General features: G+C 34.8%; 2 protein-coding genes across 4 annotated transcripts; one reads left to right on the forward strand and one right to left on the reverse strand.

Annotated features, from left to right (window-relative positions):
* Positions 1-854: 854 nt before the first annotated feature.
* LOC145559394 (3-hydroxyisobutyryl-CoA hydrolase-like protein 5) lies at positions 855-5,574 on the reverse strand. 3 transcript variants are annotated; one of them, XM_081620813.1, is made up of 16 exons: positions 5,431-5,574; positions 5,113-5,165; positions 4,484-4,567; positions 4,333-4,401; positions 3,974-4,037; positions 3,809-3,882; positions 3,614-3,697; positions 3,446-3,530; positions 2,898-2,983; positions 2,349-2,470; positions 2,209-2,269; positions 2,022-2,120; positions 1,664-1,765; positions 1,544-1,585; positions 1,179-1,285; positions 855-1,037 (listed from the first exon to the last, which is right to left on the reverse strand). In XM_081620813.1, the coding sequence occupies exons 2-16, from the start codon at positions 5,131-5,133 to the stop codon at positions 986-988; spliced, it is 1,152 nt and encodes a 383-aa protein (XP_081476939.1). In that variant the 5' UTR covers positions 5,134-5,165; positions 5,431-5,574; the 3' UTR covers positions 855-985. The 3 variants fall into 3 exon arrangements, with proteins under 3 accessions (XP_081476939.1, XP_081476941.1, XP_081476940.1); XM_081620815.1 differs by lacking the exon at positions 5,431-5,574 and adding an exon at positions 5,308-5,360; XM_081620814.1 differs by lacking the exon at positions 5,431-5,574 and adding an exon at positions 5,272-5,321.
* A 2,375-nt stretch (positions 5,575-7,949) lies between these two features.
* LOC145559287 (zinc finger BED domain-containing protein RICESLEEPER 1-like) lies at positions 7,950-8,897 on the forward strand. Its single transcript, XM_081620714.1, has 2 exons — positions 7,950-8,353; positions 8,456-8,897. The coding sequence occupies exons 1-2, from the start codon at positions 7,950-7,952 to the stop codon at positions 8,895-8,897; spliced, it is 846 nt and encodes a 281-aa protein (XP_081476840.1).
* The last annotated feature ends 5,171 nt before the right edge of the window (positions 8,898-14,068 follow it).

The following is a 14,068-nucleotide window of genomic DNA, read 5'->3' on the forward strand; positions in this document are numbered from 1 at the left end:
GCTTAACTTCTGCCAGAGCCTATTGTGGGTGAGCTCCGTTTTACTTCGAGTCTGACAAGTAGTCTAAAATAAGGCCTTGGACCAAACCCTTTCCAACAACAGAAATTGCCTATTAATATAGTATAGGATTTGGTTACACAATTAGTCCTTTAAATCCAGAAGTCTGCATTACACAAGGGATACTAAACTTAAATCTCCAAATTTCTTCTTAATTTCATACAAGTTAGTTGATTTTAAAGGCACAAATTTGAATTTTCCAGAGTTGTTTAGCATACTCTTTCTCCTACTTTATATGGAAAGGGTTGGAGTTAAACTTAGTAATTTAGGCTCAAATCCCCCATTCTTTCAGACCTGAAGTTTCTTTAAATGATTCTGAGAAGTTTCTACGCCGTTCCACGCTCATAATCAACTGCACAACTCGTAAAGGAAGTAGATAAACCGATTGAATAGCTAGTTGGAACTGCCCAAATGATTCTCATGAACTCCATTTTTTATGGAAATAAATGAGAAACCTCTTCAATAGAGTCATATAGTATGTTTACACTTATTTTAAGCAACCTTCTAGCTGATTCCTAGTATGAACATGAACTTCAGACAATAAACACCTGGAACTCAGAATTCCTTGAACAAGTCAACAACGAACATCCCAAAATGTGCATCATCAAACCAACAGAACAACTCATGTTATTAGTCAAGTAATACAGCTTGAAATCTTGTCTAAACACATATTCAAGTACACTGTCAAATTCCGTTCATAGATCCACACACCGAAGATCCGTTGCTTGACTTGCTTCTACTTTCTCCGTGGCACCTCACATTTACATACAAATAATTATAAAGCAAAGCTTTCCGCATCAAACACAATTATTTAATAATACTTGATTACTTGAGAGAAAATGTTTGGTACAAATTTCATCTGTAAATAATTAGCCACAAGATTATTCGATAACAGTTCAAACACATACACTGAAGTCTGAGGAACCTTCTAATTTACTTTAGATGTTGCGTAAGTTGAGTGCTCATACTTTCCATCCCACCTGTAGGTAATTTCAACAAGAACCAACAGTCACTAAAACAAGAGAGTTTTATTTTAAGCATAATGCTGATTGCATATAGTAGAGGAAGTAAAAGAGAAGTGGGAGCGGGAGGGGGGGATGGAGGCAGCCGCAAACACTAACCTGCATTCTTCGGTTTCTGGAACTTGAAGTTCCAGATGAGCTTCATATGGCTGGAACACTGTGTCCAAGTCCTTATCTTGTACTTTATCGAGGCTTGGTGGGTCCCACTGCAATTAACATAAACACTCCATCTAAGCACACTACCAAAATGTATGCTGTGAGAATAAAAACGGATTTTGAAGGAACTTGTCTCCAATTAAGTAGAGTTTTGATTAACTCCAGAAAGTCTTTATGTTTAATTTCACTAACTTTTTCATGTTCTTCATCCATCCTTATGTGATTATATGTATAACAGGAATCATACAAGTAAATTCATTTAACCAAACAAAGTTGACAGAGAAATTGAATATGAGAGGTAAAAACACCTTTGGAGCATTATCTTTGTCAATGGTGAGTGCTCTGATGCCCTGCAAGTCAAAATATACAGTAATTAAATATTTTCGAAACATGTAAAGATAGCTACTACATTATCTTTTGGGACTTACTTCATACACATCGCCTGATATACAGCTTCTTAAAATGTTTATTGTGAGTCTAAACTCTCTTTTGAGGCATTCGGCCAAGGTTTGTTTCCTTCCTTCACGCACCTAAAATTGTTATAGACAATGGATCACTGGAATAAGGTTTTCAGGAAGAGAGGAATACAATACACAAGTCCAGTAGTTTTCTATTAATAAAACAAATTGGTAACAGAAGCCAGTAGCCCACTAGGCTAATATACCAGTCACCTAACGAAAACTCCAATGTAGAAAGCATTTATTTTTCAAATACGAGACTTGCAACAAAAGTAAGAGTGGATGATTTAAACAATAATCACAAGACAATGAAAGGGAAAGTTGGTACCGATCTCAGTGTGATTTTTAATCCAGTAGGAGATGATCTTTTCAACCCTTTAAGAACTGGGCCAATCCATCCATTTCCTTCTTTCAATGACTCAGCTTCCTGAACATCATAATTGTCACTAATAATATGCTTATGCTTTAGAATCTAAAACATAAAAGCATATAATAGACCTTCAATGAAAACTTACAAATGATTGTATAATCTCTTCCACTGAATTCTTAGAAAAGCATTCGTCAATTATTGACTGCCTGGAACATTATCAAATGTTTATTAGCATTTGGGTAGCAGGTTCAGAAGAATTCACATATTGGATATGCATAAGTTTACTTGTTCAAAATGCTTCCTGCATCAAGCTGAACCTCAGAAGAGAATTCTTCAATTAAAGACTTGACAGCATCCTTGTCACCCTTATTCAAGCTAATCAACTGTTTCTCCAGCTCAGGTAATTTCTGTTTAGAGAAATAAGATAGATAAGCAATTTAAAATTTAATGCAGATTAAGTGAAACTTTAGATGCAGGATCATTGCATTCCACTAATCAGTTTCGATGAAAATTCAGAGAACCAATAAACACGAAAAAGGAAGAGTACTGCAAGTAGTCAAAATATTTAGGAAAAAGGATCACAGAGCAAGGCGTGGAAGTGCCATATCTCATATGCCACCTTGTATGTGTATAATTAGGATCATTATACATATTTTTAACAACAAAAATCTTCACTTTGTTGGAAAAGTTGGAATCTAAAGGCAGTGGAAAATTCGAAATACACATTAGGAAGTATTTTAAGCATTATGATCCTCAAATAGCCGTCAAATAGATTCTATTTGAATTTTTGGGTGCAGACACAATGTGTTATACTCTGAAATGAAATAATAGTACCTCTGAAGGCACATAATGAGTAGCCAGTCCAGCTGCAACCAATTCCTGGCCATTTAATCTTGTACCAGTTAAAGCCAAGAACTCCCCTGCAAAGATGTGATCAGAATGTTAAGTGCATGCCTCGAAATAGGTAAGAGAAATGTACATCCTAGAACTAGAGCTATGCAATATGTGATCAAAAGTTAGCAACTAATTTCCGTGAACAAAGCTATAGAAATAAGTCACTTAAAGTTTCAGAAAGTAAGAAGCCAACACTTATGTGAAGCCAACATCTATACTGTATTCTTGATAAATATGAAAATGTCCGCTAGATATCATCAAAATTAGTTGTTTCTACCAAAAATAGCATGTTGTGTTTAAAGAATTAAAGGGCTCTATAAGTTCCAAGAACCCTACATATCCGGATATCCCCACATTATTTTCAGCCCCTTATCCACCACACTATCCAGTTTTTATCCATTGCTTACTTCCCCACATACAATTGATTCAAGTTCTGCCTGAAACTTCCAATGCTAGTAACAAAAGAATTTACACATAACTTAGCTTACCCAAGTAACCAGGCAATCGAGAATGTATGTATGAGAAGCCACAGTCAGTGTGAAACCCAATAGCAGCTTCAGGAGTGGCAAAAACCTATAGAAGTAAAGATAAAGTCTAAGGTGAATAATGTGGTAATAGGCTCATGAAAGAACTGTTTTCAAGTATAAGAAACTAACCGTTTTCTCAGTTACAACAGAAAATTTCATTGGAACCATCAATGATGCACCTCCACCCATGGTAATACCATTAACTAGAGCAACCTGAAAATGATATTGGCTTATTATCCACAGTTTGCAAAAAGAAAACTCAAGATGCATCTCACTTATTTAGCTACTAAATGAAGCACCCATGCATATTCTACTATGCACAACCTGAGTTTTCTTGTAGGTGTGGATGTGATAGCACAGCCAATACATCCTGTAAACTACTTCGAGGCAGGAGTCCTCTGCCAAAACCAAATCACAGAAGTGATGTCGTTAACAAATATATCTGGGTTGGAATACATATCTAAAAATTCATAAGATAAAAGTTATTACTTGATTTCTTTCCCTCATAGAAAACCCGTAAATCTCCTCCAGCTGAAAATGCACGGCCTACTCCCTTTGCAAGACAGAATGGCAATAGCACACAGTCAATAATAGAAATGACTAATGACCATAGTTTTGTAAAGAGAGCTACAATTATATTTACACTTTAAGAATATTTATCCACAAAAAAACAGTTTCGTAAGTCTGTAAGTGATATATAAATTCACTAAGAAAGATGGTTCCTTGAAACAAATATGGAGTAGACCAGACATTTAGGTGGAATAATAAGATTTTTCAGCTTTCAGGGTAGTAAGGATAATAATTTTGTCAACCATAATAAAATTTTAAAAATTCTGAACAGAATTAACCTTGATCAATATAAGCTCAACATTGTCATCTTTCTCCCAATTCTCCAAATATCCTGCCAATAGAGACACCTGTATAAATCATAAAACAACGTTAGTTACACTTCAAGCTCTACATGTAAGAGCAGTCCTAAATATTAAAACTCATAAGCACCGTTTCTGGCGAGATCACGTTGAGATGGCGAGGCCGGTTGAGTGTAACCAATCTCACTTTCCCTGCTTCCTCTCCAATAACCACCTGATAATCAATTTAAATAAACTTCTTATGCATAAGAAGCCATCCTCAAAAACAAAACTAGCCACATTTTTCAACATTACAAGAATCCAGAACAGGAGAAAAAAATCCCCCAAAAACACCAAAAGCAAAATACTCAACTGTTAGGAAACCCAAAAATTTAATTCCATATGGAGTATAACTGATCAACAGTAGTCGGTACATGCTTTGTAACACAACCATCCCCCAACTCAACTCATGTATGTTAATGCACCAAAAATTATAATGTTCTTTCCCAAATTTGAATGTGGATATTGAATTACAACGTGCTTTTGTCATGAATTCCTAACTAAACATTGTTTTGGGAATTGTATTTAATTCTTAATCTACTGTAGCAATTTACATTATTTAGGGAAGTCTATTTTCAAATTTATGAATGAGCAGAATTAATAGCCTAATTTGCAATAATAAATCTAAAAATGATCGTCTTGTTCTCTTCACACTAAAATAACAAAAGTAAAGTATAGAAATTGTACTAATCAAACAGAAGTAATCTTTAAAGAACTTACTGGTCCTTCTGAGTTTGCCATCTTTGATTATAATTCAACAGTGAACCTTCTTGCTGCATAAAAAATTGAAAATTGTGTCAGTTAAGCTATACCCAAATGTAATTAACAGCAAATTAGGACATTTCAAACACAATTGGCAACATTAAATCAATAACTAACATCATTGTACAAGAAATGATGAAAAATTTACAATACCCAGAAACCCAAAAATACAGAGGATCATGTTAAAGATCACACTGTATTAATTAATCAAATAAAGCATAAAACATTATAATTGGGCAAAAAAAAAATTATTAAAAAAAAAAAAAAAACAATTACCAGTGAAAGAAATCAGATGGTAAAGTATACAGTTGGCTGGTTGTTAGTATAAAAAAAAAAAGGGGAAATTCTTAAATAGAGCAAATGATAGAAGTAGGTAGAGAAGTTGTCACTTTGTCAGCGACCTGTAATAAAAATTAATAGAATACAAGTCATTGATGAAAGACTAGTAGATGGGTTGTTGACTTGTTAGGTTGTTGTTACTTCTTACTCCATCCATTTTCTAATAATTTTATAAAAATTGGAAAATTTTCAATGTAAATGATTGACAATTTTAAACCTTAATTTTTTTTTTATTTTTTATTTTTTGAATAGATTTTAAACCTTAAATTGTTTGTAACGTTTTGTTCAAAAACAGTTTAGTTGGAATGTTTTATTATCATGTCCGTTAGATGTTTAACTTCAAATCTTCAATCATTAACATATTTAATTATCAATAAGAAAAATTATAAAAGATTGATAAAAATATATATTGAGATGAATTTAAAATTATATTTTTACTTAAGCATATACGGAGTAGTATAAATAATCATAGATAAAAAAAAAATGGTTATAACATTAAAAAATAAACAAAGAACAGATTATTTATTATCTGGTGCCTACCATCCTTTTGTGAATTATTTATTTGTATAATAAATTTGAGCACCAAACATTCAATCTTGTTACTTGTATCATGTTCATGTCACTTGAGAATTGTGGCGTAGCTGAATGCCACCCTCTTTGACAATTGGGATAGAGTACAGATTGGACAGGAACATCTTCTAGAAACATCACAATGTTACAATATAGACAACTTTTTATTCGTGAACCTATGTGTCCTGTTACACTCGAGGTAGGGATGATCAATGGAGGAATTTTCGAAACTCCAATTAAAATTTGTTATTATAAAATGGAAATCGGAACCGATACCTCTTAAAAATGGAAAACGGAACTGATGTCTTATTATTTTATTTAAAAAAATAAAACAATTTGTGATTTGGATTGCTAATTAGGTTTTTTTTTTCAAAAGTGATATTGAATTATTTTATGATTATTGAGTAGGGCATAAATAACTTTTTTTTTTTGTTCGGTTCTAGTTCAAGCATCGGAGTACTCGATACTTAGGCCCTGTTCTTTTGAGCTTTTGGGCAGAGCAGATTTCAGGATAGCAGAGTAGAGCAGAGCCGAGCAGATTTCAACATTATTATTAATACTATTATTAATGTTATTGTTGTTGTTGTTGTTGTTGTTGTTGTTGTTGTTGTTGTTGTTGTTGTTGTTATTATTATTATTATTATAAAAAAACCTACAAAGTCAATCAATTTACAAGAAATTGGTGGGGAGCCGAGATACAATCTGGGCCCCCACCCCTCTAGCTATTGCGAACCCGATCCTGCTGAAGATGTGAGCAGCCGCACGAGCACCATCCTGAGTCTTAGAGAACGCCTGAACCCGCTTCAGCAATGCAATAGCATCCTTCTCTAATTCCCCCAATGAAGAAAAGGAGAAAGGAAGAAAACCATAGCCAATAGCCCTACAACGCGCCCCATACTTGTCCCGCTTCCGCTGAACCGTTGCCGACACAACACGGCCAGGAACGAAGTCAGACAACCCCGATTGTGTTAAAGGTGAAGACCCCGTCAAGTCAACACATACATCAAGGCCTCTATCCCAGGAATGAAGCAACACATCTGCTGGTCGAAGAGCCCCGTCGTTCCTTCCAGTCAACCCAACGTTAACCTCCTTTCGAGCAGAAATCCCAGACCGAAAACAAATATCAACAAGGGTGTCACGAACAACGTTGTGCCGATGTTTAATACCCACCATCCCAGCACAAGACACTGCATGATCCCCATAAATATCCCCGTCAAAAACCCTTGAGCAAGATGAACACGGCGCTGAAACGGAGAACAAAGGAACACCCAACCGATAGCAAAGAACACTACGGTAAGTCTTACCATTCATAGTCTGACCCAAACCCGATATCGGGACCGTCCGCAACCAGGCCGAATTATTATTATTATTATTATTATTATTATTATTATTATTATTATTATTATTATTATTATTATTATTATTATTATTATTATTATTATTATTATTATTATTATTATTATTATTATTATTATTATTATTATTATTATTATTATTATTATTATTATTATTATTATTATTATTATTATTATTATTATTATTATTATTATTATGTGCATATACCATTGATTTAGGTGAGTGAAAACATAAATATATGTGCACCAGATTTAACATATGTTAATAGTAGAAAGATAAAATACAACGGTTTACTTATATTTATTTCACAAAAATTTTGAAATAAAATAATTAATAAGTAATAATGATTTTACTTAATTTGTCTTAATCATAAATTTTTAACCTTAAAAATAATAATGATATACAAAGTACTACTTGAAAACAACCTCTTTTTTTAATTATTAGCAGATGCATTAAAAGAATGCATTCACTCTTGGAACCTTGATCTTAAATTGTCAACTGTTGATAATTGCACCACTAACGATGCAATGATGGATATCTTGCTTGGAGACTTTCCTTATGGTTCACTTATTCTGCATGGTCATTTTTTCCACATGCGTTGTTGTGCTCATATATTAAATTATTTAATCGTTCAAGAAGGTTTAAGTGTTGTGGTTTCTGATGGTGTTCTAAGAATTAGAGATAGTGTTTCATTTTGGACGGCTTCTCCTAAAAGGGTCCAAAAATTTGAACAAGTGGCTAGACAATTAGTTCCGGACTTTAAAAGAAAGTTAGTACTTGACTGTAAGACTAGGTGGAACTCGACTTATGAAATGCTTATCATTGCTATCAAGTATAGAGAGGTGTTTGTTGTTTTAGGTGCTAGAGATCATTTATATAAAAATCCACCACTTTCGGAGGATTGGATCAAGGTGGAAAAAATATGTGAAAAATTGTAAGTGTTTAGTAATCTTACTCATGACTTTTCTGCATCAAAGTATCCAACTGCAAACATTTATTTTCCAAAGGTGTGTGCTCTTAAACTTGCTTTAAGTAGTTGGCTTTCATCTCCTTATGACTATGTGAGAGTTATGGCACAAGTGATGCTTGAAAAATATGACAAGTATTGGATTGGTGTCAATGCTCTAATGGGAGTGGCAACAATACTTGACCCGAGATATAAGATGGCTCTTATTCGTTTTTATTTTGGGAAAATATATGATGCTTTGAATGTTGATAAGGAGGTTGAAAGAATTAGCAATCTGTTAAATGAATTGGTTGTTGAATATGGGTCTAAAAATGGGAGAACTCAAGCTTCTAGTAGTCACCCGAAGTCATCAGGTCATATGAGTGGAAAGGTTCAAGGAGATGCTTATATGCAAGAATTTGCTGAGTTTATGCAGCAAGATAAAAGTAAAAGCAATGAAAAATCAGAATTAGAGAAGTATTTAAGTGATGAAAATTTCCCTCTTGATGATGATTTTGATATTTTAATTTAAATTGGTGGAAGACAAATGGGAACACATTTCCTATCCTACAACAAATAGCAAAGGATATCATGTCCATTCCCGTTTCCACAGTCCCATCCGAATCTGCTTTTAGTACTAGTGGAAGAGTTCTTGATCCATATCGTAGTCGACTTTTACCGGAAACAGTAGAAGCTTTGATGTGCACTCAAAATTGGATTTGGTCCAATTATAAAGGTATTTGTTTATCGTATTAAATTTTCTAATTGTATAATATATGACAATTACTAATATGATTTATACATATTTATTTTGTAGGTGAGTTGAAGGAAGTGCAGCATCAATGGTTGGAGGAAATAGAAGATGGAAGTGATACCGAAGTAACCGGAGTGATCGATTAATTTTCATGCGTTTAGAATTTTATAACTTTGTATAATTTAATGGACTTGGATTTGTGAATTTTTCTAAGTATGAAACTGTATAATTAATGAGTTTGTAATTTTCTGGTGGACTTTGTAATGTTATTATTGTTGTCAGTGTGATTTTATTTCCATTTTACAGCAGGTTTGGGGCGGATTTGGGGTGGGTATGGATATCCAAGTAGGTGGTGGGGCGGGGATGGATCCTACAATGTACCCGTCAGGGCGGGTATGGATTGTGGGTATTGGACCCGCCACGGGTGGTGGGGCGGGGATGGGTAAAAAATTTTTAGGCGGGTACGGGTGTGGAGGTGCCATCCTCCGCATCCGACCCGCCCGGTTGCCATCCCTAGAAAGATTTGAAAAATAATTCAACTCAATAAACTAACAATCAATACCCACATAAAATGTTTCTACACATTTTAATTTAATATATATTAAATGTTTAGAAAAGAAATTGTTATTCTTATTATTTATTTATTTGAAAGAATTGTTATAATTAGGAAAAATACACTTTAATAATCCCAACTATGGGCGATTTACTTCTAATAATCCCAACTAAGATTTTTTTTTTTTTAATAATCCTAACTATACTATGAGTTTTCCTCCGACGGTCCCAATGACCGGTAACCTGTTGAAAGAGTTTTTTTTTTCATTTTTTATTTTTGGGTTTAATAGGCACGTGTCAAAATGTGATTGGTTCAAATGTTAAAAAATAATAAAGACAAAAACAAACATAAAAATTTTTAAAAAAAAGAAAAACATAAAACACAAATTCCCCGGCCATCTTCCCCACCGCCAAGGCGCCAAACCCTTGCACCTCCCTTGAGCTCGCCTGGAAACAGCCGGCCACCCACCTTAAACATCAAAATCGCCGGCCGATCCTCCACAACCCCTTCCGATCCACCCTCGACCCCCTTCCTGTCCTCTAACCCCCGCCACGACCACCTCGAAACCCTAACCACCCAACAGGGTGGCATCCCTTATCTTTCTTTCCCCTACCTTAAACGGCGAAGAGGATCATTTTGAGGTGGGGAAAAGGGATTGGTGAGCGGTGGTTGTTTCTTGGTGATTTAAGGGAGGAATGAGGGTGGTTGGTTTTTCTGCCTAGTTGCGTGTGGTTGTGTTCGTGGTGGGGTAAGGGAAGAAGGAGGGCGAGGGAGAAAGGGTAGGGATGGACTCGTCGGCGGGAGGAGTTATCAAGGCTCCGCCTGAAGGTGGAGGGGGAGGGGCGGCTGGGCGTTTCCGGCGGTTTTTAGGGATGTTCGATTAGGCAGGGGGTGTTACGGGGTGGGATTATGGTGGTTAGGGAATAGGGAGGCAGATCGGGTGGTGTTAGTGGGGTTCAGAGACCGTGGATCCGGAACCACTGCGGTTGTGGTGGCTGGCCGGCCGCCATGGCTATTGTTTGTTTTTGTTTTTATTTTTTAAATTTTTATCAGAAAATTAGAAAAATTAAAAATTTCTGAATATTTAAAAAAAAAAGTCTTTTTTTAAAAAAAAAAATTATGATTTTTGTTTTTGATTTTTTTTTTCTAATTTTCTGATTTTATAAAAAAATTCTGATTTTTTTTATTAATTTTTTGATTTTTTTATTAATTTTTTGATATTATTTAAATTTCTGATTGAATTTTCAGAATTTTTTTATTTTCTGTTTTTTTTTTAATTTTTTAATTTTTTATTTGGGACCAATCGTGTGTTGACACGTGACATATGACATGTTATAACAGGTTAATGACCTATAGTTGACGGTTTGGATCTATTGGAAGAAAATAAGAGGCAAGTTGGTACTGTTATAAAATAATCAATAGTTGGGATTATTCAAAGTAAATCGCCAATAGTTGGGATTATTAAAGTGTATTTTTCCTTATAATTATTAGAAATTATATTTAATAATATTATTAAATATTAATTCTTAATAGTTTGAATTATTAAATATTATTATTGATAATTATTATTATTAATTATTATTATGATTAATAAATATTAATTATTATGAATATTAATAATTATTAAAATTATTTTTAATATTATTAATTATTATAATTAATCAAAATAATAAATTATTATCATCAATACAATATTAGTTATTATTATTATTGAATATTAATTATTATTGTTATTATTAATTATTATTTGAAAATAGAGCAGAGCAGAGTAGCTCTAAAGAACGGGGCCTAAGACCGGTATTGATCTAAGAAAAAAAAACCAAAATTAGAACCAATTGCAACATGAATAGAGCACATGATTAGTGTTGTAAATGTATATTGTAGCATCTTATTAGTAAGGCTAGATTTGTTTTTAAATTAGCTAATAGAGTAATAGTTAGTTGATATAACAAATTTGATTAGCTATTTGCATTAGATATTTTGACTAACTCTTTAAATCATTTTATTTTACCAAGAACCAAAATAGATCTTTGCAAGGATTGCTCAAATAGATCTTACAAAATGCTAGGTTGATTGTCTTTTCAAAGCAGCAACCTATTAAACTCCAACTTAACTCATCAATTTCTCAAAAATCAAAAAGTTGATTTGTACTCAGACCGTCTAAGTGCTCCCAATAAGGTAAAATCTCATTATTCCCAATAAGGTTTTATCTTAGGATCCATTTGTTTTAACAGAAAATATTTTTTTTAATAAAGGGATTTGTTCAATTCCATTGTTTTAGTTAGTAAAGGATGGAAAAGACTTTGAGATATGAGTTAAATTTTGGACCCATTCACGGCTCACCAAGAAACCGAGGGAGCAATGGCTTATAAACAATTTTTGTGTGTGGTCAACCACATAATGCGATCACATTTGTTTATACGGTAATAATTTTATGACCATAATACAAAAAAAAAATTAAAAAAAAAGGAATAAAAAAAACATAGGGGGTAGTATTATACTTCTCCCGTCTCTTTTTATTTCTGTTGGGTACATTATGTACCATACATATGATGCAAATAAAAAATTAGTAATATTTTTAGATCAATAAGTATAAATTATAACAATTAAAAATAATAAACTATTTATTGAGACGATTCCATCAAGTACACACAAGACGATTCTAACAAGAGTTTTTTTTTTTTTTTTTTTTTTTCTTATGCCCTTCCAGTCGGCAACTTGGGCGACACATCTCTGAGCAGCAGTCCAACCCTTATCAAAGCGGTCTTGAAGCTTGTTGCAAAACTCTTTGGAGGCTAAGTGACGACCGACTGCTCTTTGCTGAATACCGGTCTTGTCAGCCTCCATTTGTTTGATTTTATCTTCAAGATTGCTGATGGAAGCCTGGGCATCAGTAAGCTCCTTCTCAAGGGAAGGCAAACGCTCAATGGCTTTGTCCTTCTCGGCAAGCTGGGTCTTGAGAAGCAGAGCCTCCTTCTCAACTGCCTCAAGCTTGACAATCCCATCCTTGAGAACCGCCATCTCAAGGTCATCTTTTTGTTTTGCCTCCTTAATCTTGGCAATGGCCTTATCAACATTTTCTAAGGCCGTCCGTAGAGCTCCCTGAGTAGTAGAGGCTTGATAGTGTTGCTCTTGGTAGTTTCGGTACATCTCCACGAGCTCAGTACTAGACATTACGGCCTAACATAAAAGATGGAATTAATTAATTCAGTACGTATAACGGAACACATAGTGTATGAACAGTAGTAGTAGTAGTAGTAGTAGTAGTAGTAGTAGTAGTAGTAGTAGTAGAAAGAGAATGAGAAAACGGTACAAAAGGGCTCAATACAAAGAAAGATACCTTCATTAGGTCATGCATAAGCTAAGTAGCGAGAGGGCCGACATGACCAGCATGCCTATCCATAGGGGGATCCAGGTTGTGCAAGAGTCGATATCCGAGGTTTCCTCCTCGTGTTGGATCATCGGTGAATAGAGACTCATTTCGGCATACATCAAGCTCAGGCTGCCATCAGCCCCTTGAATGGCCTTCAGGATCAGAGAACCTTTTGACAACTTCATAAGGAGGTCTACCCTATGGACGTTCAATCCATTGGTTGGACCGATATAAGAGGCCAGGGGCGCTTACATCAGAACCGCCGGCAGCAACAATCCTGAATTGAGCTTCAGGCTGACTGGCCGCATTTAGCCGAGGTGGAGAAGGAAATTCAGATATATGAGTGATGTCTTGAATCATCACTCCTTCAGGTAACTTTTTTATGGTTGACACAGTAGAAGGGTCAACCGTTTTGTCCTAGGTGTCAGCCTGTTTTGGAGATGGAGGTTTCTCCTGGTTCTCGACTCCCCGAGTTTTCTTTGAAGCCTGGTTGTAAGTCTGTCTCAGTTTGCTGGTTCCGATGGCACCCCAGCGCCGATTGGCAAGCGATGTTTGCTTCCTCTTCCTGGCATTCTCATCGGCCATTGCTTCAGCTTTTTTCTTGGGGTTGAAAGGGGAAGCGTGACTGCAGTAGGAAGTAAGGGTATCGTAGCTAGGTTTGGGGTCCTTGGGGCAGTGCCTTATAACTCTTTTCCCGTCAGCCGATAATCCAAGTTGATTGTTGTCCAACTTGTCGACACCTGAAATAAAAGAAGCAAGAACACATATATGATTATATGAATCACTTAAACTGAATTTTGTATCCGTGTAAACAAAGGCATGCGAAGACACAAGAATATACATATATATAAAAAAAAATGATGATGAGTTAATACCATAACTGTCAGTACAACAAAGACCGACATGGGATAAGGGAGCGTTGCCGAGAATGTATCCCACATTTGGCACCCACACCTTAGGAGTAAGTGAAGGAGTTGTGTCTTCGATAAGTGCAATTACTAGATATATCAAGGATCACTATTA

The sequence above is a fragment of the Chenopodium album genome, chromosome 9 (assembly GCF_948465745.1).
Source record: "Chenopodium album chromosome 9, dcCheAlbu1.1, whole genome shotgun sequence".
Lineage (NCBI taxonomy): Eukaryota > Viridiplantae > Streptophyta > Magnoliopsida > Caryophyllales > Amaranthaceae > Chenopodium > Chenopodium album.

Coding starts and splice junctions, on each gene's coding strand:
- LOC145559394 (XM_081620813.1), bottom strand. CDS start 5,133: ATGGCAAACTCAGAAGGACCA. Junction 3,883..3,973: donor CTATGAGGGAAAGAAATCAA/GTAATAACTTTT, acceptor TGGTTTTGGCAG/AGGACTCCTGCCTCGAAGTA. Junction 2,984..3,445: donor TCGATTGCCTGGTTACTTGG/GTAAGCTAAGTT, acceptor ACATCTTTGCAG/GGGAGTTCTTGGCTTTAACT.
- LOC145559287 (XM_081620714.1), top strand. CDS start 7,950: ATGGATATCTTGCTTGGAGACTTTCCTTATGGTTCACTTATTCTGCAT. Junction 8,354..8,455: donor GAAAAAATATGTGAAAAATT/GTAAGTGTTTAG, acceptor TGCTTTAAGTAG/TTGGCTTTCATCTCCTTATG.